This window comes from Talpa occidentalis, unplaced genomic scaffold, assembly GCF_014898055.3.
Source record: "Talpa occidentalis isolate TD23 unplaced genomic scaffold, MPIMG_talOcc4v2.1 talOcc4.6, whole genome shotgun sequence".
Taxonomy (NCBI): Eukaryota; Metazoa; Chordata; class Mammalia; order Eulipotyphla; family Talpidae; genus Talpa; species Talpa occidentalis.
Genome location: NW_023604972.1, coordinates 104,851,805 through 104,879,389, shown reverse-complemented (window position 1 = coordinate 104,879,389; position 27,585 = coordinate 104,851,805). Strand labels below are relative to the sequence as shown.

Below are 27,585 nucleotides of genomic sequence, written 5' to 3'. Positions count from 1 at the left end.
TGTTAGAAAATATATGTCAGATAACAATCAGTCATTCTTTTAAATGAAAATAGTATTCTATCACAAAGGCAGCTAGTTTAGTCTTCAAGTCAACCACACAAGTACTTTTTCTCCAAACAGCCACTGCACTTTGGTATGCAAGGGAAATATTTTATATGTTACTTCCCATCATAACTTAAACTATTAAGAAGATGTATATTTAAGGGCCAAGATTCAATAAAATTGATTATTTTTATTGTTTCATCAAGGGTAATCCTACATGAAACTGTCCTTTTTAAAATACAGTTGCATGATCATGGAAAAATATACTGTTAACACCAGTAGAGTATATACTTATTAATGTAAAGGGGCCAATAGTGTCACTCACCAATGTTTTTGCACCATCAGTGTAAATCTTGGCACAGTGAAAGAGGCAATAATATAGTATTATTATTGTAAAAATTATTTTGATTTCTTAGTCTTCTGAAAGGTTCTCAGGGACTACAGGGATCCACTTTGAGAACCTCTAGCCTGATGTCTGTAGAATTGTGTCCCCCCAACAAAATAAAAAAGCATAATGACATAGTTACTTACTTTCAAAAAGTACACAATTACAGTGAATCACGTAAAATAGCCACTTTTATAGGCAAGAAATTGAATATGGGCAATTTCATTTGGCTCAACTCATAGAATAAACTATATGTGTGTGTATGTGTATGTAATGAATCCTATCATATAAATGTTGTATATAGATCTAAGGGAATGAAAAACTGATACATACCAGCATAAAATCCAGAGTGTTCTAAAGAGTTTCTAAGAGAAACATGTACTTAGAAACTTTATACAAAAAGAAAAGGCAGAACTCTTCATATAGAGGAAATAGTATCCATAGGAGTTCAGAAATATATGTAAATGAAAATAAAGAAAATGAATGACCTACATGAGTTGCAGAGTCCTATTTCACAGGCTTGACAAATAGAGGAAATTATATTGGTGAAGGAATAGACAGGACAATTTGAAGGAGTTTGTCAATTGCCAATCTGACAAAGTTAGCTTTGATGATGAAAGCTAAAGCAATATAAGACTATCCATTCATTCAACACACATATATTAAATGACTATCATGTGCCAAAACAATTGCCAAACAAAGTGCAGAATCAAAACTCATCATTTAGGAGTGGTACTCCTAGTTTAGTTATTGAACCAGCTTTGTGCTTTAATCATATAGTAGTGACTATATGACCCAAAATAGCTGGTCACAACACATATGTGTTATCAGAATGCAGATGTGCAATCAATGTAGCTTGTGGCCAAAGAGGAAAAAAAAAAAGTTGTATAATGAATGTAAGATAGGACGTGTGAAATTGAATGAAAGGAATTATAGGAGTTGGCCAACTAGAAATGCGGATGGCATATGCTTGCCTGAGGAAAGTGCTTGGCAAAGGCCACAGAGATACAGAAAAACTTGGCATTATTTAAAAATAGTAATGCAATACTATTACTGGTGTGTATATATACACACACATATACACCAGTATATATATATTTATATATGTATATATTTATATATATATATAAAATGGAATGTATATATAATGGTGTGTGTATATATATATATAAAAATATGGAATACTATATATATATAACGGAATACTATTCAGCAATCAAAAAAGATTAACTCATGCCATATGTGGTAGTATGGATGATGCTGGAAAGGATTATCCTAAATGAAGTATTTCACAAGGAGAAAAATAAATATTGGATGGTTTCACTTACAGGTGGAGTATAGAGAAACCAAACAAAGAATCAGAGAAAGACAAACTTTAAAACCAACCCTTTGGGCCTCCCTGGTGGCGCAGTGGTTGAGCACTGGGCTGCGAAGCTGCCCACAGCCTCTGCAGCGCCAGTTCGATCCCCAGCCTCCGGGTGAGGGTCCCACGTGGTGCGCAGCCTCTCCTGCTGTGCCCGCTGCTCCCCTCAGCAGTGTGTTTCGTCAGTCTGCCTGTTCTGTTCCCTGCTCTGGCTCTGGTGAATTCTCTCACCCTCCCGCGCTTCTGACTGTACCCAGTGCTTGTATAAATAAATAAATAAATCTTTAAAAAAAAAAAAAGAAAAGAAAACCAACCCTTGATAACTGACCACAGTGTGAGCTATATAGGAGGGGAAAAAGCAGAGGGGAAGGGAAGAAAATGGGGGAAGAGAGCACAATAGACTGTAGTGGTGGATGATGGATGCCTTGAAGGTGGGAAACTATGGTGACCATATCTGAGAGGAGAAATCCCATATTGTGAAAAAACTGATGTAAAATAAGGATATATCATTAATAATGAAAAATAATAATAGAAAAATAGAGTGGTTCCTATGGTAAAAAGGAAGGAAACAGGGAGTATGGTTGGAGATAAGACTGGAACTGTCGGTCAGATTTAGGTATTAATGAACTCTGTACTGTATATTTTGTTAAGCCAATGGAGACTTCTCATAAGACTATTCCAACAGATCAGATGATGGTTTATAGTAGAGATAATAAAGGCCTGAAAAACAGAAGACTAAGCCATAGATACTGAGGACTAGAATCCCCCAGTGCAGCAGACATGAAAATAGGGAATACAATTTGGGAAAACTTTGAAGGAAGAATATAAAATGCCAAGTGACTTAGCATTTAGAATGCTAAGAACTTGAAGAATTTAAATTAATGTAAAGAATTTAAAATGCTAAGTGATAAAGTACTGCACACATAAGAACATTGGAGAAACAGGTCTTGGAGAAAGAGAACAAATTTGTTAGGGAGATGTTTCTGTTGAAAACTCAGTAGAAAGGTCAGCACTAAAACATAAATTTGGAAGTCATTAATGTACAAGTGATTACTGAAGAAATGGGAACAAATAACTACCAATATAAGCACCAAGCATGGTACTAATCTGGCAATTTTAAGGAGAAAATGGATCTTAAGTGAGAAAGAGTGAAGAACTCAAGATGTTCTCCAGAAAAGATGTAATGGGGGTCTAGATTCAAGTGGCAGTAGTAGAGTTGGGTGAAAGGAGAAGATATGATAGACCACTTGGTAGAAAAAAATCTTCAAAGACTTGGATACTGGAAAGAAAAAGAAAAAAATGAGCCAGATACTATTAGTGCTGCTGCAGCTGGATGAGAATGCTAAGCAGGTCTCCCTATGCTATTTCCTATGTTTGGCTGTCTTGCTTTTCAGATTTCTTTCATGATTTGTGAAGTTCCTAGTAGCCTAGAACTCAACAAAATTCTCCTTAAAAATGATAGGTAGAGTACCACATGTAGATCAGCAATAAGCCCTTCATCCTTATTTCCATCAACCTTAACTCTTAAAGATCAAGGTAAGACCTCATATTCACCAAGAAATCTATTATTCACCCCATCCCACTCTTTTCATGCCCATATTCCTTTATTCCCTGATTCTTTTTATTAACTGCTTGGTAAGTTTGTTTTCATTTATTTTGACTGCTATATAACATTCCATTGAAGATCTATAAAGCAATTTGAGGCTTTTTCTATTAAAAATAATAATTCCAATGATTTTCTTTACATGTCTTCCATTGCCCTTGTGTCACAGTAGAATTATTAGGTCGCAGGGTATATTAATGCTCAGCTTTGGGTAATTTTCCAAAGCATAGCACCAATTTGTATTTCATCAACGCATAAAGATTCCTATAGATCCCCATCCTCTCTAGCACTTAAATTAAAAATAAATTTCCAATCACAGGTATGAAAAATGTCTACTTTGTTTTCTTCACAATGACTTATTCATTGACAATGTTGAACATATCTCTTTACATGTTAACTGATCATAAACACTGCCTTCTCTGCAAGATGTATAGGTTTTGTTTACTTTTCTATTAAGTTGCTTGTAGTTTTCTTACTAATTTATATAAGTTCTTTATAGACTCTGAATACTGATCACTGAGAATACCTTCCATTTTGTAAATTGTCTTCCAAGTTTAAGGTATCTTGATTAGCAAGACTTCTTGATTTAATAGACCAAAATTTAACAATATTTTATTCATTTATTTACTTTTAAGCATGTTTTAAGATTTAATCTTCCCCACCATAATCCATTATACACCTTGACCCTTTCATCTTTCCATCTCTCTTTTTTTATTTCTTACCCCATTCTAATTTTTCCATTATCCTGTCACTTTCTAACCTAATATATAATTTGATCTTTTGTTTTATTCCCCACCACAATCCCTTATGCTCCATTGTCCCTTTCCCTACCTCCTCCCTCATAACCTCAGCACCCTCAGGCTGTTTGTTGATGTCTAGGAGTCTGTAAAAGTGTTCTACATTGTCTAATTGTCTCTTGTATGAATGTCCAATATTTGGTTTTGTCATTCTGAATGTATTTTCTCAAAATCCCTCCCAGTTTGTTTCATCTCAACTTGATTTCAAAAATGATAAAGAAAAAGATCAGTAAGAATACTCAGTAGGGAGACATATGAGTCTGGAAGGGAAGGGACAGGTATTCAGCACATAGATACTAATAGAGGCCATGGACATGCCTGAGGTATCACCACATACTGAAGAAATGGGAGGAGAACCAGGAGATGCAGAGGCCTTTGAAGTGAGAAAGGAAGAGTATATGTTTTAGAGATTAATTGAATGTTGGCAATGCTAAGCCTACGTGTAACCTTCTAAATGGAGCCCAGCAGGAGAAAAGTATACTTAAATTATTAAGCAAAAGCAGCTACAGAAACAAAACTAAATCATAAGAAAGCAAGTATTAATATGGGCAGAGAATTTACTAAAAAGTGCTTTTTTCTATCAGTTCCCTTGGACTATCTTATTTTGCTTACATCTGCCCTAATTTGGCTGTGTAAAACTGTATTTTACAAGTGACCATTCTGTCTTTGTTTACTTATCCCATCAACATTAATTGTATGTATGGTTGTAGATATGGTTAACTGTTCCCAATTCATTGAGTGATTCCACTCCTTTTTACACACAAATACTTATGTGAACATCGCATATAAGATTTTTGCTCAGTATTTAAATATTACAGCTGCAAACCTATGTTTCCAGTCAGTGACATTATGAAAATGCTATATGTTATTTTTAAACTAAGTCATACTATTATCAAATATTCTGTTCAGTATTATTTTAAGACAAGATAGGAAAAATGGGTTGTAATTAAAACAAAAATATAACATTTTAACTTGAAAATGGAAGCTTGGATTTTTAGCATTTTGATTTATACTAAAAATACCTACTAAATTCTTGTTGTTCGTTTCCTTTACAAAATTGCTAACTGAAACTCTTTTTTACATGGATGAGTGCCAAATCATACAGGTTTAATGCTGTTGAGTTCTTACTGTAATTGAAATCACATTAAGGGCAGGTATATGTGAACTACAAACACTTCTTCATTCACGATCACAGTAAGCAGCAGAGACCAAATTAACTCTTGTCTTCCTTGTTCTATTCTGTATTTCTGTAAATAAGAAATATACTAATGTTGAATGCATCCTGACTTCAGAAACTTATCACTGGAAATTAGAGAGCTCCAGAACTATTTTGGAAAGATTTTTAAACCTGGACAACTCCCTGCTGTTACAAAGACTGACGGTGCTTGTGAACCTTAACAAGGAGATTTTATATAAGGCTGTTCTTACTAGGACCTGTTTTATATAAGAACACACTTAAAAAGCTAATTTCTTTTCTCCTTTTTGCACTGCAATCCACAAAGTGTGACTAATAATAGATTTAAATTTGCTAAGTGCATTCACTCCTTTGTGCCATCATAAAGAGAATCTATTACTGTAAAATTGAGGCTTAGTTCCAAATTGCGCCATTATGAAGTTTTCTTCCAGCAATGTTTTGTCTCTAATACACTTCCCTCATTGTAATTCTATTGCAAACCTGATGTCTAGCATCAAGTCTCACAATAATTATTTTAAATTGCTACTAGGAACAGTAGTCCTGGTGGGATATATTACTACCATTCTAACAAGATGAATTTCAATGCACTTGTAACCATATTATAGTATATTATGAAAGAAAGAAAATCTTTTGAGTTATGTATCTATGGACATGCATGTAACACAAAAAAAATAATTTTTATAAACTTCAAAATACTTTGTTGAACTTCTACTTAAACTTATTATAAGTTACAAGAACAAATTAGGATACCTCACTACATGACCTATTAATAGCACACCAAGTGACCGAATAAATCATTATAAGTATAAAAATAATGGTAATGCTACTACTTAGAATAATTATGCATGGTACTGTATTTATATGATTTTAAGATAATATAAATTAGATTACCATAGGAGAAAGGCACCAGAAAATTATTAAAAATGAAGCTGATATAAAACTTTATTCTCAATTTAATCTTTCCCAAGATTCAGATGTCACTTATATAAGTGAAACTACTAAAAAAAGTGTTTGAAAATAATTTATGGTATAATAGAAACTTCCAAAAAGTCATCTTATCCAGTCTAAGATACTGACTCACCAATTTGCAAATACATTGTGGAAATGCTACCAGAGATCAACATGGAAAGCTCTAGAAAACATTTTAAATTATCCTGCAACTTAAGTGATTGTTTAACAGTAACTTGATGATATACACTGGGTATTTAATGAGTGATTTTACATTCTGACTGAGGACATTTTCACATTCACCTTACTAATAACTTACAGGCTTACAAATAATTGAGAAGATGTTAGGCTTACGAAAACATGAATTTTGAATTGGGGACATAACAAAATTATTGTAAAGAATAATGAGCCAAACATCTCTATTATAGATAAAATAACTATTAAAAAAATGGTGTGAAATTGAGAACTAGGTCAATTTTAATACTTTAAATAGTTGGCGCCAAACATTTAGAAGAAACTGCAAGTAACAATTCTCTATCTTCAGGAATTCCTTTTAAGAATGTTCGCATATACCCCAAATGAAAATCACTTAGCTACCTAATGAAATTTAAAGTTACTTGCTGGAGTTGATCAAATGGGAAGAGTTAATCTGCATACTTTACAAAAAGGGTAGTTGAATTTACATTAACAACTAAGTATTTTCTTAAATAATAATGCAGATATGACTCTCTAGTCATCATCCAGCTACCAACTGAGTAATGAAAAATTACACCAAAATGACTGTATGGCCTTGTATTTATACTAAAGGGGCCCACTGTTGTATAGTAACAACCATTCTATAATGTTTCTAGAATAAAAAGTCTGGACATTACCTGTTAGAAATCTAAGAAGTTACCTTCTTACTATTAGGTCATGTCTCAAACATTTGATATTGTTATGTAGTTTCATAGCAATCACTTTTCAGTTAACCAAAACTGATATCACATATTGTTGATTGGGAGACATTGGTATTTATTAGAAAATATGTCATTATCTTTGCATCTACTCCTATATTTAATTTACTCCTTTATATATAAGCTTATATTATTTAAAATGTACTATAATGTCACAGGAATAAAATAGAGCCTAACGAAAAATGTCCTTTGTTAACAATATTCTTGATCATAGTTCTATTTTTCAAGTAGCCAGACATAATTGCATTACATTGGCAAATGCCTCCGTGGAACTAAGTATAATATTTCACTGCACACTTTTGGTTGGAAAAAAAATCCAAATGAATAGAAACATGATTAGAAGCAGGAGGTATCTTGGTTCTCAATTTTGTTAATCAAAATCAACAATAATAAAAGACCTCATAAACATTTTACAATTTTCTACCAATACCTTGCCCTTTACGTTCTGAATTAAAAGCGTTTTCCATGAGATCCAAATAGAACCAATTGTTCAAAAGAGTATATTAATGTTTTCCCAAGAGCATGACTGAAAAAAATATGCTGATCCTGTGTTTATCAATACCTATTGAAATCAGTACTGAATTTTTTAAGAGCAATAAAGGAAGCTGTTATTTTTAATATACACATGTTCCTTTATATTTCTTGACAATAGAATGTTGAATTAACTCCTTGAATGCTGTATTGCATATTCACTAATTCATTTCATAATTGGAAATATATTCTCCCAGTCTGCAGAGGAAATGGATTTAAGGGAGCTGTATAATATATTGATATCCTCAGAAGTAAGGAACTACATACCAATTGACCAAAATGAAAAATTGTGGAAGGACTAAGAATATCGGGTCTCCCCTGGTGGCGCAGGCGGTTGAGAGCAGCGCTGTGAAGCGCTCCGCAGCCTCTGCAATGCGGGTTAGATCCCAGCCGGCTGGCCGGTGAGGGTCCCACATGGCGCGGCAAACCTCTCCTGGCTCTCCTGCTGCTCCCCTCAGCAGTGTATTTTGTCAGTCTGCCTGTTCTGTTCCCCACTCTGTCTCTGGTGGATCCTCTCACCCTCCCGCACCTCTGGCCTGTACCCCGGTTCTTAAATAAATAAATAAATCTTAAAAAAAAAAAAAAGGACTAAGAATATCACATCCTTCCAGATTTTCCAAGCTTTTCTATTTATAAGAATCACCTGGGTCATTTAACACATTATTCAGTCCCAAAGTCCTTGGCCCTTCCTGAGTAGTTCTGTTTGAATAAACCTAAGACAGGGACTAAGAATCTGTGATTTTTAATCATTTTGGATGTACCAAGAAATATTTCAGTTATCTCAAATCCAACCTTTATCATTTAAGCAATTTAAGGTAATTGGAGTTTAGAAAATACATTTCAAGGGTTCTTGATGAGATTAACATATTTGTTAGAACTCTGAATTGATAGCATAAACAAACAGAACATAGTTCTGTGTCATCTCAACCTCTTTGTTTATGTGTGTGATTAGGGTATTTGGTTAAACACAGGTTTCCTTTTTAAAAGACAGGTTAGTTAAGCATAGCATGTGTCTGAAGTCATGTGCTTGATTGGCAATGAACAAAAATAGTTATTTTATATCTCCCAAAAGAACATAGTAAAGAACATAGAAAAGACCCCCAAGATTTCAAGTCCAACACACTATTTCCCAGGAAGAACTACAGCTAATTGTATCTCTCTTTTTTTCTTTTACTTTTTTTTTTCTTTTTAATGAGGTAACATTGGTTTACAAACACTGCATGTGATTTAGAGGCATAGGATCCCACCTCCTCAGATGCATGTCATACTCACCCCCAAGGTACCTTGTGCTCCCTTCCCATTTTGTTTCCCCTCTTTTTCAATATGGGCCATTTGTCACAGGTGTGAGATGGTACATCATTGTGGTCTTGATTTGCATTTCCCTAATGATAAGTGATGATGAACATTTTTTTCATGTGAATGTTGGCCGTCTGTATATCTTCTTTCGATGAGTCTATTTCAGCTAATATCTCTTCTAGAGAGGATTTAATTTTGCTCAAATATAAAGGAAAGGAAAAGAAAGGGAGTTCAATGAAATTCAGTTTCTTTGTCCCCATTTAAACTTTCCCAGTGCTCAGTTTAGAACTATTATAATTAATGTAATTTTTTATTTGTCAAGTATGCCCCTTTTGTTTCTTTTTCCTTGTTAGAAACAAAATACAGCATTTTGCACTTATTTGAGTATCCCAATAATTTATAAAGTAATTCATCTAAGTAACATACATACATATATAGAGTTCTTTAGTTATTACAGAGAGATGAATAATGAATATGAACTTCATATAGGCCAACACAAGATAAAGATCTAGGGAAGGTTCATGCCCTTTTCTTGAAACAGGAACTCCTTTGAAGTTCTTAAAAAAAAAAATCTCTCAGAAACATGCACATATGCATATATTTCCAAAATTTGCATATACTTTTAGGAGGTTCATGGACCCTGGAAGCCTCCTTGGTAATAAACACTAATCTAGCAGGAAGAAACCATCCCTGAAATGGTGATATTCAGTACTTTTTCTAATACATTTAAGAAGGCAAATTATCATCAAAGCTCAAATGACATAAAGCACTAATTCATTAATATTATTTACAAAATCAGAAGAAAATTTAATGATATTGAGCATGTAACTATACTGTAAATCATTGTAGTGTGAAAGTGCTATAGTTCACCTGAAAATAACTAGTTTAATTTTTCTTAGTTTTTATCAAAGTTAAGCAATGAATTTACATTTTTCCCAATGATCTTGTGCAGAATGTTTATAAGTAGGGGGGAAAAAGAGTGATTACCCCTAACCACTGTAGGAGTTAGTGATGAAACTAGCCTGAAGATTTCAGAAGGTTGTTCTTTTTTTTTTTTAAAGACTTATTTATTTATTTATGCATACAGGAACCGGGGTATAGGCCAGAGTTGTGGGAGGTGAGAAGATTCACCAGAGACAGAGTGGGGAATGGAACAGGCAGACTGACTGAAATACACTGCTGAGGGGAGCAGTGGGCGAGACAGGAAAGGTTTGCTGCACAATGTGGGTAGCTCCCTGGCTGGCCAGGGATTGAACTCATGCTGCAGAGTTTGGGATAGCTTCACAGTGCTGTGCTTAATCCACGTGCCACCAGGGAGGCCCAGAAGGTTGTTCTTTGAGGGATTTCAGTACTCATGGATTTAAAGGTAAAGAGACATGAATAGGAAGTAAATGAATGCATTATAATAAATTTGTCCCATGTCTGGGGAACTTGCACAACATATCTTGAGTCTGCTGCTAAGTCTACTATCCTTCTTGGATTACATAAGTGCTAAGGGCCTCCCTGGTGGCCTGGGCATTATCTTAGCACTATCACCTCTATGGCCTGAGTTTGATCCCTGGCCAGAGAAAATAACCCACATGTGGTGCAGCAGACCTCTCTTGTCTCTCCCACTGCTCCCTTTAGCAGTGTATTTCAGTAGATCTGCCTGTTCTGCTCCCCACTCTGCCTATGGTGTATCCTCTCACCCCCCACACTTCTGGCCTACATCCCAGTTCTTCTACACAGAAAAAAAAAACCCCTAAGTGTTAAGATCTATTTGTAAAACAGCTGATTATTTTATAATGCAACTCCTATAGATCTTTATTTCACCCTTAACTGAGAGAATTAAGTTCACGTCAATTACCTGAAGAGGAAAGATCTTTACAGGCACATTTTGACAAAATTCTCATATTTCTAGAACAGTCTAAATAAGATTAATTTGGGCATCAGAAAAGCACACAACTTAAAAACATCTTATGAGTAATCACTTTATGAAATAAAAAATGCTTGTCACCTCCACCCCACCATCATATTTTTCTCTTCTGCAATACTGAGCAACTAATTTTCCCACCATACCATGTCCCTATTGACAGTGCTACCCTGTTACACAGCAAAGTGCCCACCTTACATAGCTGAATTCAGTGGCCTCTTCTACCTCACTGTTAAAGAGTTCTACTCTTTGCAAGAATTCTCCTTAAGTATATCATCTCTGTGGATCTTTTTCATGCTCAGTATCTAGGATATGTGTTAGATGTTCTTATAAAGATTTGCTTATAATGCATCAAACCAGAATTACTGTAAGGATTCTCAATAGGAAATATTCACTCCCACCCACCAGCTTGAGGCTTCTCTCATTCCCTATTTGTCCATGCCCATAGGGCATGAAATCATATTCCCCTATAACCCTCCACTCATATGCCTGAATCAAATTCATGACAATGGAAACATTGTCATGAATAAATATTTATTAGTACCTACTATAGATGCAAAGAGATAGAATACATGATTCAGCCTGTGGTTACTGTTTAGTTAGGCCATTAGGACATTTAAAAAAAAAGTGATTTATAACAAAGTGAGATAGCATTGACTAAGTGATACCTGACTCCCTCTAATTTATCTGTTCAACAAATCCAAATTTCTGTATATTTATGTTGCTTAAAGAGACATACATCTGTAACCCGTGAATCACCATGGCTTTTCACTAAGCTTGTGTCTTCTAGCACAATGAAAAAAAAATGTGATAATCTAGTGACATATTACTGTGACTTCCAACGGTTTCCACAAAGGCAGAGCTGTCTCATGGGTACCACAATAGAGTGAAATACAGAAGACAAGAATTCTAATCTGAGAAATGCCCCTCACGTTTTATGTGACCCCCGCCAAGAGACTTAACCATTCAGTTTTGAGCTTTGTCATCTGTAAAGTAAGCTTAATGAAACTTGCCAAAATGATAGAGATGTTATGAAATCTAGCTAATTAAAGTCCACTTAATGTTTCTAAGGTTAAAAAAAAAAAACTTGCTTTACCATGAAAAACAATAAGCAAAAAGAATTTTATGTGAAAATACTAATTTTTTGTATGACACATGCATAAGATGATGCTGATGGTCCTCTAGAGCCTAGTGGTATGGCGGAATGTGCAGCTCCATTCGTGCTCTTTCATTTGGTTATTTTGGTGACCAGTAGCACTTAAGACAACTAGATAAGATGAGGTATCTGTAACTATAGAAGAAAATAAAGCTAACTGGCTCCTGTCGAACTGACCCAATGACCTAGGTCTGTTAGTACAATCTGTATCTGTAAAAATGAGTTTGCGTAATTAGAGTCAAAGAAAATAAACTAGACATTATATCCACTGACATCTGAAGGATTGTCTCTCCTATCCCAGACAGACCTGGAGCAGCAGGCTCATGACTGCACTAAGAAAGTGAAGTTTCCGAATGGCAGGGCTAATAAACCCAAGGCACTCCTGATGAGATTAGAAGGGCTCTTGTGCATCTCTTGCTTACTAAGATTATATTGACAAGAATTAGAAATTGTTCTGGTCTGTGAGTCCTTTGGAGGCTAATAAAGTGACAATGAAGATGCATTGTGCTACAGAAAACAGTCCTAAGTACTAAATAAAAAATGCCTCTACACTGAGCTCATAACTTTACCCCTTGGGATTGATTGTATCTTTCAGCTGAGAACACGAAGCAAGGCTTAATGAGGAAATGATATTAGGTGGCACCATTTCTATCATTCTTAGTTCTTTGAACTTTCAGGCAAGGTTAACATACGTGCTATTTCATGGAATAAAACAAAAATATACGGTGTTGAAATATTCCCTTTCTAGAAATATGAGAGTAATAGAATCTTGCAGAGCTAACAAAGTAGCATGTAAATCTTAGGGTACATACATCAGATTTCAAGTGGAATGAATGGCATATTTGATCCAAACTAGGTAAACTTGAATTCTGTAATGCTAAAATACCAAAAATTAGCTCCATGATGTATTAACTCAAATAATAATGTTACTGACGTAAAAAAAAAGAGATGGAAATTAAACATCTAGTTATGAATACTGCGTCTGCACAACGTGCCGCATGCACCACATGTGTTAGAATTTCTTCTCAGTTCTTTTTTTAATCTTTTATTCATAGCATTGCAGGTGATGAAAAATTTATGCCTTGAGTCTGGCATTGAAATTAAATGCAAAATGAAAACAGAAGCAGTTTATACTGACAGCTTAAATATCTTTATCTAGCATACGGTTGCACTATAAAAATCACTGGGTGACTTTTTAAATCTCCCACATGTAAAAAACCAGAGTTGTACAATAATGAATAAACTTATATGTCTAAGATATCAACACAAAAGTTGTATTTTTATTAGCCTTCTTTGTTAATTTCATTAAGCTCTATTTTACTGTTTTTGTTTAATTGGCACAGACAGATGAATATAAGCTTTTAAAGACACTGCACAACTTAATCGTGGATATTAATTCCTCAGAGTGGCAAGAAACAATTGATTTTTGCAGTCTATTTAATGAATGTGATTTCTCTGGTAGGTTTATGTCTTAGGCTGAATAGAAAACATTAATCTGTACCTAGGTAGTTATGCTGTAGTAAAGGTTAATTATTCAGGTGAATCAATTTGTTCATCACTGTATTAATATGAGTGATGCTTTGGAAGAATGGTAATAATTACAATAATATCCACAGTTAGCAGCTTTGTGAGTTTTCAAGTGTATTTCCTTCCTTAGAATAGTTGCAGGTAATTCTGTACACATTATTTTATTAGTCACAACTCTATTTACAAAATGAGGCTTACTGTAAATGGTTCCTATTTTCTGGAGATGGCATGTCTTTTGTGCTAAGCCTATCTGTATAAGCTTTGCTTCATTAAAATATTCTCTATAGCTTTTGTTGATGAACTAATGTTGAATCTCAAATAGTTAGCTCATAATGTAAATTAATTGAAGAGAATAATGCCTGTTAGTTTTGTGAGTAATGCACACAGGTTTAAAATATGTTATATATGAATTTTTAAAATAAGTATAGAGTTATTTAGCATTTAAATAAGTAAATCCTGAGATTTAGGACTGTCTACAGTTACGTAAAGCACCAATACTAAAACAACCACTTAGATTTCCATATTTAGAAGACTTCAGCACACACAGCTTAAAATATTTTACACTCAGCCTCTGATTTGTAGCTTCTTCCTGGATGTTTTATGTAAACATACTATGTATAATTATGCAGATAATTTTATACAATATTAATTGTGCTAAGAGCGCAATGAAAGTTGTTTGATCCAGCAATTCATTTACATTTCAATGATTTTAATTGCATAAGATTAACAGATCAAATTGAAATATTTCTGACCATTATACTATTTTGTATGGAGAGTTCAAATAGTTATTTTGTGTGATATTATTCCACACTTATTTAGCACATCTTATTATTGACAACCATGTGTACTTAAAGAAGAGTGCTCAAAGCCTCAACACATCACATATCAGATTTTAAGGTATGTTTAACATCTGTTTTCAAGTACTAGAATTGTCAAGTTGGCCTGCGTCTTTGAAATGCATTTGATGAGCTATATTACATCTTTAAGGAGGTCACCTGGAGAAAAGACCAACAAATACATTTAATTTATTCATCTCTAATGTAGGAAGAGTAATTCCAAGTGTTTATTATGGGAAGCAAGTGAATATACTAACTTTCACATGTAAAGATAGCATCTGGAACCACTCTCCAAACCAACAAATTTCAGGTTAGCATTTCTTTCTTATTTCTTTCATCATGTACAGATTTAATATCATCAGGAATAAATCTAAATTGTTTGCTTCTTTCCTCCTAATTCCTGAAGCAATGTAAAAGCCTAGAGAGGTTTGAAGTGACAGGATTACAAGCAGTCTTTTGCATACATGGCCTTTAGGGATAAGCGGCTACCTTGCATCTAATAAACAAGAAAGTGAATTCGTTGAATAATGAATTAAGTGGCATAAGTTGTGATAACAAGGAGCAAATGTAACTTCAGACGAATGGTATTTGCTTTGTGTGGGGTTATCTGAGAGGGCTGATGCTCCGCCAAGGGAGACTGAAAAAAGGCTCATTATATTAAGATGTTCTTTTACAGAACAGTCTAAAATGATCTTGCAGTTTTTTCCCCCGTTTGCTGAACTCCTTTGTGTGCTTCTATCAAATCAACCACCTCCACCAGGGGGATAACTAGGATTCTTTCAGACTGTTGAGTGTTGTTTAAAATGAAAATTCCTAGTGAGTTTTACATGGGTCACCCAACAATTAAATAGAGATGTCTAATTGGTTCATCCATATTAGGGTCAGCAGCTGGTTACAGAATAAAAGGTTGTGGTGCCCCATTGCATAGTTTTGAACCAAATTAAATTATTAATCTACTCTTTGCTTCAATGTAGCTTCACGGGGATTCCTAACCTGCCATGCTGAATAAAACGGAACGACTGCTTTACATTTTCATTATGGAGAACTATATTTTAAATTGCAAATGCTCTCCTATTTAGCTTGCATTGCCTATCGTTGGATATGTAGAAATGTCTTCAATAGTCAAGGCTTAAAACTTGTTTTGTTAATTTCTAGTTGTAGCTGGAAACTAGTTGTAGCTCAAAAGATGATTTACGTGTGGTACCAATTCTCTAGCCAGAACCAACTGGGCCATGAAAACACAAATTCGAGACTTAAGGGGGCCATTATCTCTGACCCTTAAACTCAAAAGATGTAATTAAATGAGTATGTTGCAGGAGACTTTGTAATCTAGCATCAGCTTCAGGTTATTTCAACCTAGGTTATTTCCATGATAGCAATTCTTGCAAGTTTTTGTGACCTTTTATGATTATTCTGTTGTTGTTGTTAGTTTGCTACTTTAAAGTGAATATCAGCTTTTTGAAAAAAATAATAGCTGTGTTCAATTTTCTAACAAAGTTTTTAATATTATCTTAATCATATTTTTACTGACAGAAGACACAATCACAAAAAGTTACCATATTTTCTTAGATATCATTTTGAGATATTTTCGGTCAACATTTTAATACATGCCACATTAATTGTAAAAATTTTAAGTTATGAAATCAGTAGCACAATTAACTCTAGAAACTGGTTGACCTTTAGAATGTATTGTGATTTTTAGGGACAAATCACTTAGTAATCACACAGAAATCACTTAGTAATCATTCTACAGTTCCATTTTGGGTGACTGGAATTAGCTGAAATTTTGACTCTCATTCGTTGGTTCACTGGTTTGTTTAAATGTATGTGTATGCCAGCTAAGTCTGTTGGAACACATAAAAACTTGAATTCAGTGAAGCTTCTTTATAAATTCGAGGGTTTTTTGTAAACATTCTAGTATATTCACTTATCCATCAAAAATATACTTAGTGGACACTTAGTTGTGTCAAGTGCTGTTTGAGGAGCCATGTAAGCAAGAAGAAGTGAGATAAGGTCCCATCTATGGTACTGTTTACCATCTAGTAGAGGGAATTGAGACAATAAGTCAATAAATAAATTAGCAAGAAAACAACAGTGTGAACTATTAGGAAGAAAGCAAAGTACTATTCAGAGTGACAAAAATGGGAGGATTCTCTAGACAGGGCTGTCAAGGAAGGTCTCCCTAAGGAGGAAGAGTTTTTTTGCTGAAGTCTTGTCCATGAGAAGAGCATTTTAAGCAGACATATGGCCAGTGCCGAAGCCCTAAGGGCTGCATGAGCCTGGTATATAGGAGAAACAGAAAAAAGTAAGTTTGGCCTCATGAACATGTAACCTGGGTGTGGGTTCCATGCTTAGAAGAACCCAGTTTAATGCTCTCTTATCACCATCTTGAAATGTCTTAATCATTTTTTAACAAGAGAGCTCACATTATTCATGCAAAGTTTGTAACCAATCCTGCAAAGAAAGCTAATATATGTGAGTGGTGTGTACGTCTGCATGTGTTTTTCTGTGTGTGTTGAAGAGGGGTGGGTGTGCATAAAAAATAAAGACAGAAAAATGATATTTCTGGTTATGTATGATACTGGCATCAACACAGTTTACGAAAGATCATTTGCACATTACAATATAGTCATTTTTGTCTGCTATGTAGAAAAAGGAAACACTATTTTTGTTCTATATTTAGCCAAATCCTCACATACAGATGATAAATTCCTCAAGGATAATGTCGGTCTCTTCTGTGTATTGTATATACTTCACAGCACCATGTGATTAGATATTCCACAAACACTAATTGCAGCTAAAAGGAATTTGGCTTCTCTTTTAACCTGATAGGGCTTCCTTGAAAAAAAAATGAAGCATTTAGTGTTCACATTTGAATTCTTGTTTCCTCCCCACATTACACTGTAGTACCAAATCTGCACGACCTTCTAACAATTAAGTCAAATCATATGAAATTGCCAATATTCAACTATTATTTTTAACCTAGGAAATAGCAATTTCAGTGATTCATAGCATGTTGTAATTACAGGTTTATTTAAAGAAGTAAAATAGAAATCCTAGAAACATCTTTGTAATCCCTGCAGGATGCAGCTAACAAAGGGAAAAACAACTAGCAGAGGACTGCTTATTATCACACTGCACTGTCAGGTCCACACCTAAAGGCCTCCCTACCTCCCCCCACATACGGGCAGGCAAATCCACCTTGCAGTAAGGCCCTTCTGCCAGACAGCAACTGCCCCTCCTCCCAATAATAGAGTCTGGGCCTGACACTCACTTTTCATTGTATTTTGTTATAGCAAGTGGTTAGTTCCCAAGAATTACTATGTCTGTAGCCCACATCCATGCCATATGTAGTTCAGAGTTGTAACAGGGTTTTGGCCCATATACTATTACTCATGGATGACCTTTCCCCTAGGCAAGGCTATTTCCATTTGTTGATTGTCGTGATGATTTACCCAATGACTACTAAGTATAATGTCATTATGGTTCATGTGATAGAATCTGGCCAGCAAGTGTTTTCATCATATCAGGAGTTCTATGATCAAGACAAAGAGGTAATTTTATAATTCAAACAAGTTAATGTCCTGATGGATTCTCAAAAAAACTTCTGTAGAATGGGCATTTGTTGTTTGTATCTTAAATCTTCTTTTGGAAGGGTTTTTGATGGTAAATAGTTATCATCCAGTTGCTTCTTACCTTGTATTTTTTTTTTTTTTTTGCAGTTCAACAATACACTAAGATCCATTGGTTTATAGTTTTTTCATTATGATCCATATCTTGAATTTTATCACTTTCTTAGGCTTCCCAAAATTTTCTACACTTTGAACCACACTTTGAATACTTTGAACCTATTTATTCATTTTTTTGAGTCAGGAGTGGGATTATAAAATAGTCTTAGTAACTTAACAAATATTAAAAACCCCTAGGAAGTTTTGGTCTTCTCTCAAAAATATTTCTGAAATATATTCATTAACCGCCCCCACTTCAATTTCCCCAAAATTGTTCATTCTCTTCTACTGAAAGGTGACAACATTTTATATAGGCAACTCTAAAGCCATGTGGTAGAAAGCATGTGCTTGATGTTTTCCCTATACTCAAACCACATAAGAATTTTATAAAAAGTTGGGGGAAAATCCAACTATTTGGATTTTTTAGTCTGTATGTATTTCCTCTTGATCTTTATACTGGCACTAAAAATATTCATCAAATGAAGAAATAAACAAATGAATGCTTTCAAGGAATTTATGATCTAGTGATGAAATCAGACAAGACAGTGATAGCAAAATAAGATGTGTCCTAACCAGAGAAAGTACAGGTATTTATGAATGCGCAGAGCAGGGACTCATAATCTGGTCTTGGGGAATTGGGGAAGGCTTTTTGACATCTAAGCTAAATTTGAAATCTGCACATGCCTCATCTCCCCCTATATCCTCACAACCCTGAAAAAACAGTCTGACATGCTTCAAGATCATTTTCCACAGAACACCATGCCTCCCCGCCCCGACTTCTATCCCTTTCAGATTTCCTTTCCAAAAGAACTTGCTCTTTTTATCCTAGCTACAAAGAGCTCATGTAAACCTTTCACGCAGCTTTATTACCAACTAAAATTTTTGTGTTCTGTGATTGATTACATTGTGTGCATAAATATTGATAAAATTTATAATTTTTTAATAAAATTTTTTCAAAGACTACTTTTAGAGACAAGGTACATTTAATCTGAGGGAGTGACTCTATAAAGGTGGGAGTTTCTGCAGCTAGAGCTGGTGAATGGGTGCATGTTTTAGAGTCAGGAGCCAGTTAGGCGCTTTACCTATCTTCCAGTAAATAGCAAACTGTATATATCTGCACCATTTTTTACCTCAAGAATCAATCTTCATATTTATTGACTTATGAAAGTGAGAAAAATAAGGAAGTGAGGGAAATAGATATAGTAGAGAAAAAGAAATATGAGCAAGAAGAAATGATCAAATCTCTTCCACATTCCTTGCAGTTTTTCTATCACTCCTTAGAAGAAATGACATCTTTATTTCAACTGTCAGCCTCACCCAATGAGGCAGCATCACATTGTGTGGAAGGAGCTTGGACTATGGTGTCACAGAGTTTTGAGTTTGTGTGAACTGGGCAAGTCACTTAACCTCTTTGAGCCTCAGTTTTATTCAGATAATAAATGAGTATCTACTCAGAAAACAGGTATAAACATTGTATGATTTAACTTACATCTATTCTATGCCTGTGTTACAGCAGAACAATCATAATGGCAAGATTTTATGAACATCTTATGAACAAATTATTGTATAAATTGCGTGAACGATTGGGATAATTAGTGTAAAAATAAACAGATAAATAATTACAGGACAGTTTCCATCTTCAAGAAAATTCCATTATTTGCTTTTTCAATATGTGCCATCTGCCCTGCCTCAGCCCTCTTCCAAACCCAGTTCAGTCAGGTGTGGTCAATTTAGAGATGGGGAGAGGACCCTTGGTTTCTTATAGTAAGCTTATCAGTGCCAATACTCTGTGACAAAAGATATATCTTTAACCCCTTTCACAATATGTAGTAGAAACTATTATTCTGGATGCCCCCTTCTATAACTAGACACTTTGAACATAGGACAGAGAAAAACTCTTGTCCACTTTGCCATTTAGGAAATATTTTGCTGCCAGGAGAAAAGGTTACTCACCATTACAACGATAACTTCATATTTTATTGTCCCATCAAAATGAAAAAATGCTCCTGAAAATTGCTCCTAGGATCTGTTTATATATATATGGTAGAAAATCTCATTGTTGAGCTCAAATGCCATCATCGTGACATTATTCACTTCATTTCTCTCAAGCTTAAGCTTTCCAAACAGAAGGCTGATTATGAATCTGTGTTGTGCAGAGTTGAGGTCACATTTAAACCTTTTTAAAGTATTGGGTAACTTGGCAAGTTGCTGAATTAGAACTTTACAATAACCCTGTACTGAGACTTTAAAGAGGAAGCAGTAAAATGTTCCTTGCCTCCCTTTCTCCCAAAAGCCAATAGTAAGGATCATGGTTTCTCATGATCTCTTTCATATTCAAAGATGACTCCATGAGTATGAAAACTGTCTTACCACCTTAAGAGGTGGCATGTCATTTCAGTCATATATTAGTTATAGTAAGTGAATTTCTCAGTCTCAGTATCCTGCCCATCAGGGAAATTTAATCCCTGAATGCTAACTCTGACTAAAAAGGTTAGATTGTCCCCAGGAAATATAAAAAATATTGTAGATAGAAACAGACTTATCAATGGTTTGTCTTCAAACAAACATTTTTATTTTATGTGATTACTCAGAAACTCTGATTTAGCATCTTCAGTTCTAAAGCATCATTTCTCCACCAAAGTCTGCACATACCCAGCCATAAGCAGTTTGAGCTGGAACAAAAAAGAGGCTTTGGGACTTTTGGGGCTTTAGGACCGCAGCCCCAGAGACAGAAATGCTTGGATCATGTTCTGGGTCGCCTGGGGATGAGAAGGGCTTATCTACACAAAGAAAGGGTGGGTGTTTCTCATCAGCTCTGCTCTGCCATACAAATTAGGTTTTGAGTCAGTTGAGTTTGGATTAGTGCAATAATATGTAAATTAGGTGAGGAATTAGTCTCATAGTGATTAATTGAGGGCCAATCCTAGATTGTCTGTGGTGGGCCTGCTTTGTTTCAGTTTCTTCCTACAGGGTGGGCATTTCCAGGCGTGCCTGAAATGGGGACTACCATTCAGCCACCCCCAACTCTGTTTAGATTTTACCAAGACACCAATAGTTCCATTTGTTTTCTGTTCTTTATCTTTCTTGTCAGTAATTGTGACTGTCCTAGAAGCAATTTTCATTAGATATTTTATAAAGCATTGCCTCACTATCCTGAAATGCATTTCTAGAATTCAAACATTGGAAGGAAAGTTATATGCATGGTAGTTCTATACCTTGCATTTTATCACTAACCTTAGCCAAGGGACTTTTTAGCCTTTGGCATTCATTTTCCTCAAATGTGGGGAAGAAAAGAGATCAGTGTTCATTTGGAAAAAAATTGTTCAATGTTAATCTGTGCTGAAAAACCAGTAAGCTCTGGTTTCAACAGGTTGTGTGATAAAGCACTTGGTTAAGTTTACAAATACTAAGAATAGCAGGTGCACTACTCTCAAATAATTATTTGGTGAAGGATGTTAAATGGGTGCATAAGTACCTAATATAAACATAATTCTATATCTAGTATAATCATGATTGAGTCAGTGAGCATGTAAAATAAGGACAGACTATATATACAATTATATGGTTTCATAATAACTGGAAGGGTGAAGCATCTATAGTTTGCTCCATAGGGCCTCCCCATTGGTGCAGGGGGTTGAGCAAAGCGCTGTGAAGCTGTCCACAGCCTCTGCAGTGCGGGTTTGATTCTTGGGCGGCCAGCGAGAAACCCACATGGCACGGCAAACCTCTCCTGCCTTGCCCGCTGCTCCCCTCAGCAGTGTATTTCAGTCCGTCTGCCTGTTCTGCTCCCCACTCTGTCTCTGGTGAATCATCTCACCCTCCTGCATCACTGGCCTGTACCCCAAGCTCTTATATAAAAATAAATAAATCTTTAAAAAAAAACTTTAAAAAATATAAAGTTTGCTCCATATAATTTGTCAGGTGCTCTGTTACTTCTCTCCTGTAATCCCAATAATAACTCTTCTATGAGCCAGATATTAGTATTTTCAGGTTGAACAAAACTGAAGTTCAGAAAAACAACTTCCCCACGGTCACCCAGTAAGTGGCAAAAACCAAGATTCAAACACAAAACTCTAATGTTTCAATGCCCATCCTTCTTTCATACAACATAGGGCTGCCTCGATCAGGTAAGCCTAGTAATAAATAAAGATGTCATTTGTTCTAATAAGTGAGAAAAGTGCAGTCTTGAAGGAAGGAATCTTCTTTCTGGTACATAAAAACAAAGATCAGTTAGTCAATAGCTAGGATCATCACCATGAGGGACAGGTGAGATTATTCAGAGAGCTTTGTGGATTAGCCAAAAAAGAAAAAGGTGGGAAGCAGAAACAATAGCAAACTATCTAGGGAAAGGCAAACAAACACTTAACAAATGCTGCAAGACCGTTGTAATTAATAGCTCAACTGTGTGGTAAGATTTCTAGATGCTTGGCATTTAGATGGTAGCGAGATCGTTGAGGGCTAGGTTAATCAAAGTCTGTGGCTTCTTAAATTTAGAAAGATGGAAGCAGATGGGATATTTCTGGATGTGTGGGGCAGGGAAGAAGTGATCTAACAGCAGAGAAGATACAAGGTATGTCCTCTTTAAGAAACTCTCTTTGAGAGGTTGTGGTCCCAGGCAGGCGGTAACTGAAATGTTAAAGAATAAAGGATATATTTTATGGAGAAAATGAGGTAAAATATTTCAGGGGAGGGGACAAAATTAGGAAGCATTTTGAAAGCTGCAAAGAGGCTTTGATGTCCTGGTAGATGGGGAATCTAATGGAAAGCATTATTGGCAGGTTTTAGTTAGTCTGGGAAATGCAAGATAGACTATGATCACAAGAAGTGTTATTCAAGAAGGTTTTTAATAAGATGTGGCAATAATGGAGGGAAATATGCTTTGATATGAGTGGTCTGTTCTCACCACCTGGAATTAGATGAAGGAAGTGAGGCCTCTCTGGTGTAATGACAAGCTATATTTATGAGGTCTTGCTATGGGCCATGTGCTCTGTTAAGCTTTTCACTTTCAGCTAATCTTAACAACTATCTATGCAGTAGAGAACCTTTTAATTGCCTGACTTCCCATTAAAAATAAACAGCAGGCTAGTAAACAGTAAAGGCCAGGATATATGGTTTCAGAATTCTCAGTCCAAAACATGGTGTCCTGGCCCACCACCTGGGATAGTTGGTAAATGTAATGTTTAGTTCCTCAGAAACCCTTAAAGCAGTTACAAGTGATATCTCAAAATACAAATAATGCAACAGATGTTTGTATGCCCGTTCTGTATACATAACAAGGACTTGAAAATATTCACATGCAATCCTAAGTACATTACATGCATTGTCTCAATTAACCTCATCCCCTTGCAGTAATAAAATCCCCAACTTTGGAGATAAACTAAGGCTCCAGTTGTTAAATAACTTGCCCATAGTCACACAACTAGTAAATGGCAGAGAGAGAATTTCTGCCATGTTGTGATATGGAAAATAGAAAAATGTGCACAAGACTTGAAGAAGCAAAAAACAACACATGGGTGAAAGAATTAGAAAAATGTACAAAGAGGTTGCATTTGAACTGAGATTTAAGGAATTTTAGGAAGGTGGGAGGACATTTCAGGCTGTGACCAGAAGGTGAGTGGGAGGGATTTTGGAAAGACTGGAGACAGAGACCACTCATGTGAGGTACTCAAAGAGTTGTTGAATAAAAGGAATTGATGAATGAATGAATGTATGCATGTACATGTATGAATGAATCAGCAGGAATTGCCAAAGCATCATTGAAGGGAGAATAACAGAAGGAATATTGTAAAGGCAGGCTCTACAGGACTTGCTGATTGGTATTTAACTAAAGGGGAACAAGTAGGAGAGAATATTTAGACTTGTACAAATTGGGTCTGTAATGGCAAGGATATATTTTGAAATGTTTCTCAAAGAATGAGAAGTAGCACCTGTAATTTGAAAGTAAGGTCATTTTATACCCCTGTAAACTAACTTAGTTCCTAGTTTTGCAAGGAATTAATTTTTTTTTATAGAGGCATGTTTTTATTTATTTATTTATTATATTTGTTTGTTTGTTTTGTTTATACATGCACTGGGTACAGTCAGAAGCGCGGGAGGGTGAGAGAATTCACCAGAGCCAGAGTGGGGAGCAGAGCAGGCAGAAGGACTGAAGTACACTGCTGAGGGGAGCAGCGGGTGGCAGGAGAGGTCTGCGCACCATGTGGGATCCTCCTCCGGTGGCCGGGGAGCAGCCGGGGATCGAACCGGCCCCGCAGAGGCCGCGGGCAGCTTCGCAACCCAGCGCTCAACCGCTGCGCCACCGGGGAGGCCCTGCAAGGAATTAATTTTAAGAAGGAATGAAAACACTTTTATGCCATGCAAAATTTCATACAATGCTACCTTACTATATAAGTGAACTATTTATTTAAGAAAAAGAGATTGAGAAACAAAGTATAATAAATTGACTGATAACAGAAAACACCGCCTCATTTTAAGAAAAGATCCAGAATTTGCACTTTAAAATAGCTGCCTCCCATGAAGTAGTCTTGTGATTATCTACCCAGCAAATGAAATTTAGCAAAGATGAGTTGTGACCAGGCCAATTAGTTTCCTTTTAATGTTAAATTTCTGGGAAATTGATTTACATTGAGGAGAAATTTGAGGTAATGTTCTGGGAATGTGAGACTGAAATTTCCAGTCTGTCAAAGTCTAAGAGAATTGTGGAAGTTTTTTCTAGAATTTAATTATTAGTGTGACCTCTTTAGAACTCCCCAAACGTAGCAAGGATTTTTGTTTTTAAATGCTTAAGATTCTTTACACGATCTACTGGAAAAAGAAAAAGAGATGATTCATTCAAAAGTAATCTGTTTAATTTATCAAGAGGATGAATCATTTCTAGCAGGTAACTCTGCTTAAATAACTCACCATCCCACAGTCTGTAAGAACAATGTCCACAATAGTTAGAGCACAAATAGACAGTAGAAACAAGAGTGAACTTTTGGCAAAGTCAACCTATCAGTTGGTATATATGGGGGAAGGGGCCTCTGATTCTGTCATGATATGAAGGTTTCAGATGTTAATGATGACAGCCCAGTGTGGAAGCATCGAGGATAAAATTCCTATAAATTTTTGGCCAAGAACCTAAAACTTGCTTTAGTCTGTGGCTAAGCTTTTTGTTCCAAGTAAGAAGGCACTTTGCTGGCTCTTTTATTATAGAAGGGCCAAATGAGATAGATGGGAAATATGTACTTTGAACAGCTAGGCAGAGTCTCAGGAAGTTTGCCAAACAAGATTTCCAAATAAAATGTTTGGGCAGGAAAACAGGAATGGACCATGCAGATGCTGGATGGATTCCACCAGCCATCTGTGCAAAGAGTTGCTTAGTATCACATCAGCCGGGAGCTGTGTAGTGGCACAAAACTACCAGCAATCACTTTATTGTTAACTAGGTCCATTTATTCACCAGGCAACTCTCTATGTATCCAGATAAAGTACCTGAATGTATCTGTATTTCCTGTGAGAAACAATAAGGATCACCAAAATTATTTTAACATAAAGGAATTTCAGCGAACGATTACCTCAGTGCTAATGCATTAGCAGTCAAAGAAGGCAGATTAATTTACTTACGGTGAGCTAAGTGCATTCTTGGCTCGCAAAGGGGAATCATTTGCTCACTTAAGCCAGAGATCCCATTTTTGACGGCAAATGTCACTGCCTGGATTTCCCTTTGACAGTCTGGCAACCCAGCACCCCTGTTATAGTATCCATTTATTTGTCTTATTTTCAGCCAGATTAATCCATTCTGTTTTGACAAGAAGACTGATGGGTAATTGATAACTGTGATAGACACAAACAGAAGAGTTGGATGCTGAATAATTCAGCACTTTTCAGTATCAATAAGAGAACAGGTTGAAGAATTTGTGTCTCTATTTACACTTAAACTAAACTAAGTCAGCCCAGACATTTATGCTGCCAGTCTATCAGAAAACCAAACAGTGTACATTCGGTTTCCACCCGACAAAATGTTTTATAAGCTTGTAACAATATGTGTGAAGCTGCCAGAATAATAAATAGGTACAGCAGCCCATGCATGCTAATGTTATGTTGTAAGCAGTTTTGTTGACAAGTGCTAATACTTCTTTCATACTATCATCAAAAGCAGCTAATACAACAGCCATTATTTGCTGGCTTTCCAAGCAAGACATGATGGATTGTGACCTTAATATGGGTTAGCCGAGTTTTGAAAGTTAAACAACTTGCAATAAATCATAGAATTATTACAATGCAGTTTAATTGGTTAAGGACTGTTTATTTCCTAAACAGGGTGAAAAATTTCTGTTTCGGCACTTTTAATTTGCAAAGTGCATTTTCATTATGAATGGCAGTTTAATATTCTGCTCTTTTGTCATGCAAAATATGCAACACACAGGCAATCTATTAATTGGACAAAAATGCATTGCAAGCGTAAATTATCCTTTATATCATCACTTGTGAGCTTTTACATCTATTAAATGTGTTAAATGGAACATAGTTAAAGATAATACAACTTGCAGGCTACTTCTGAAATTTAAGTCAAGTTGCAAGATGATTTTAATGACCTTTATTTTTGGCAAAATAAAGTAATTAAGTAATTGTAAATATAAAGGGCAATTTAAAGAGTTACTGCTCCCTTAAGGCACAGGTGCATATGTTTTATTGATTCAGCAGTCTTAGGAAACAGACAAAAGCACTGGTTCCTACTGATACATCTTGAGAAAGGGAATCCACCCACAAGTACTTCTTTCTTTGCTACTGTGTAATTTTTAGAGCAGAAATTTCCATTGGCAAATGTGTAGAAAAAAGGTGAGTAAGTCAGTAACAAATTGATATTGCAGCATAGCTCAGCATAACTGAATAGCTACCTCCATATGCTTTGGTTCAATGATGTGCCTTTGCATGGGGTTATTTGGAGCACAGAAACAGTAACAAAATACTTTGTACTAGCAATGCTGATATCCGCATATGCTTGATTTTTAAGAATGCCAGATCTCTCAAAGTGTTCCTGCAAGACTGCCTTAAAATACATGCAACCTATTCATTTACAGACAGCTCTGTGCTCATTTCCCATATTTATTGACACCTGAGTAGACCTTTTAGAAACTTAAAGCTTCCACTGACTTCAAATATTTTCAGTAGGTTGGCCAAGCTAAAACCAGGATCCTTTTTGTGCTATCACTCAGTCTCCTTCAAAGATATTGACTGTCAGCAATACAAACTGAAAGTTACAAATATACTTCTGACAGGCGTTCCATTCATTTTTCCCAGAGTAAAATGGTGTTAATGTAAGAATGTACAT

The 27,585-nt window shown here is 35.6% G+C and overlaps 1 protein-coding gene across 9 annotated transcripts in view; it reads left to right on the top strand.

Moving 5' to 3' along the window:
• KIAA0825 (KIAA0825 ortholog) overlaps window positions 1-27,585 on the top strand; it is a 388,655-nt gene that overhangs the window by 295,368 nt on the left and 65,702 nt on the right. The window contains exon 22 of one of the 9 annotated variants that reach the window (XM_054688518.1): window positions 13,525-13,599. The exons of 6 other annotated variants lie outside the window; for them this stretch is intronic. Coding sequence is in view for 1 of the 3 variants with exons in the window: in XM_037530786.2 (XP_037386683.2) it covers window positions 8,015-8,036 (22 nt within the window). In the remaining 2 variants the exon portion in view is untranslated. Of the gene's footprint in view, window positions 1-8,014; window positions 8,098-13,524; window positions 13,600-27,585 lie in introns of those variants that run through there. 2 more of the 9 variants (XM_037530786.2, XM_054688519.1) reach the window with 2 other exon arrangements.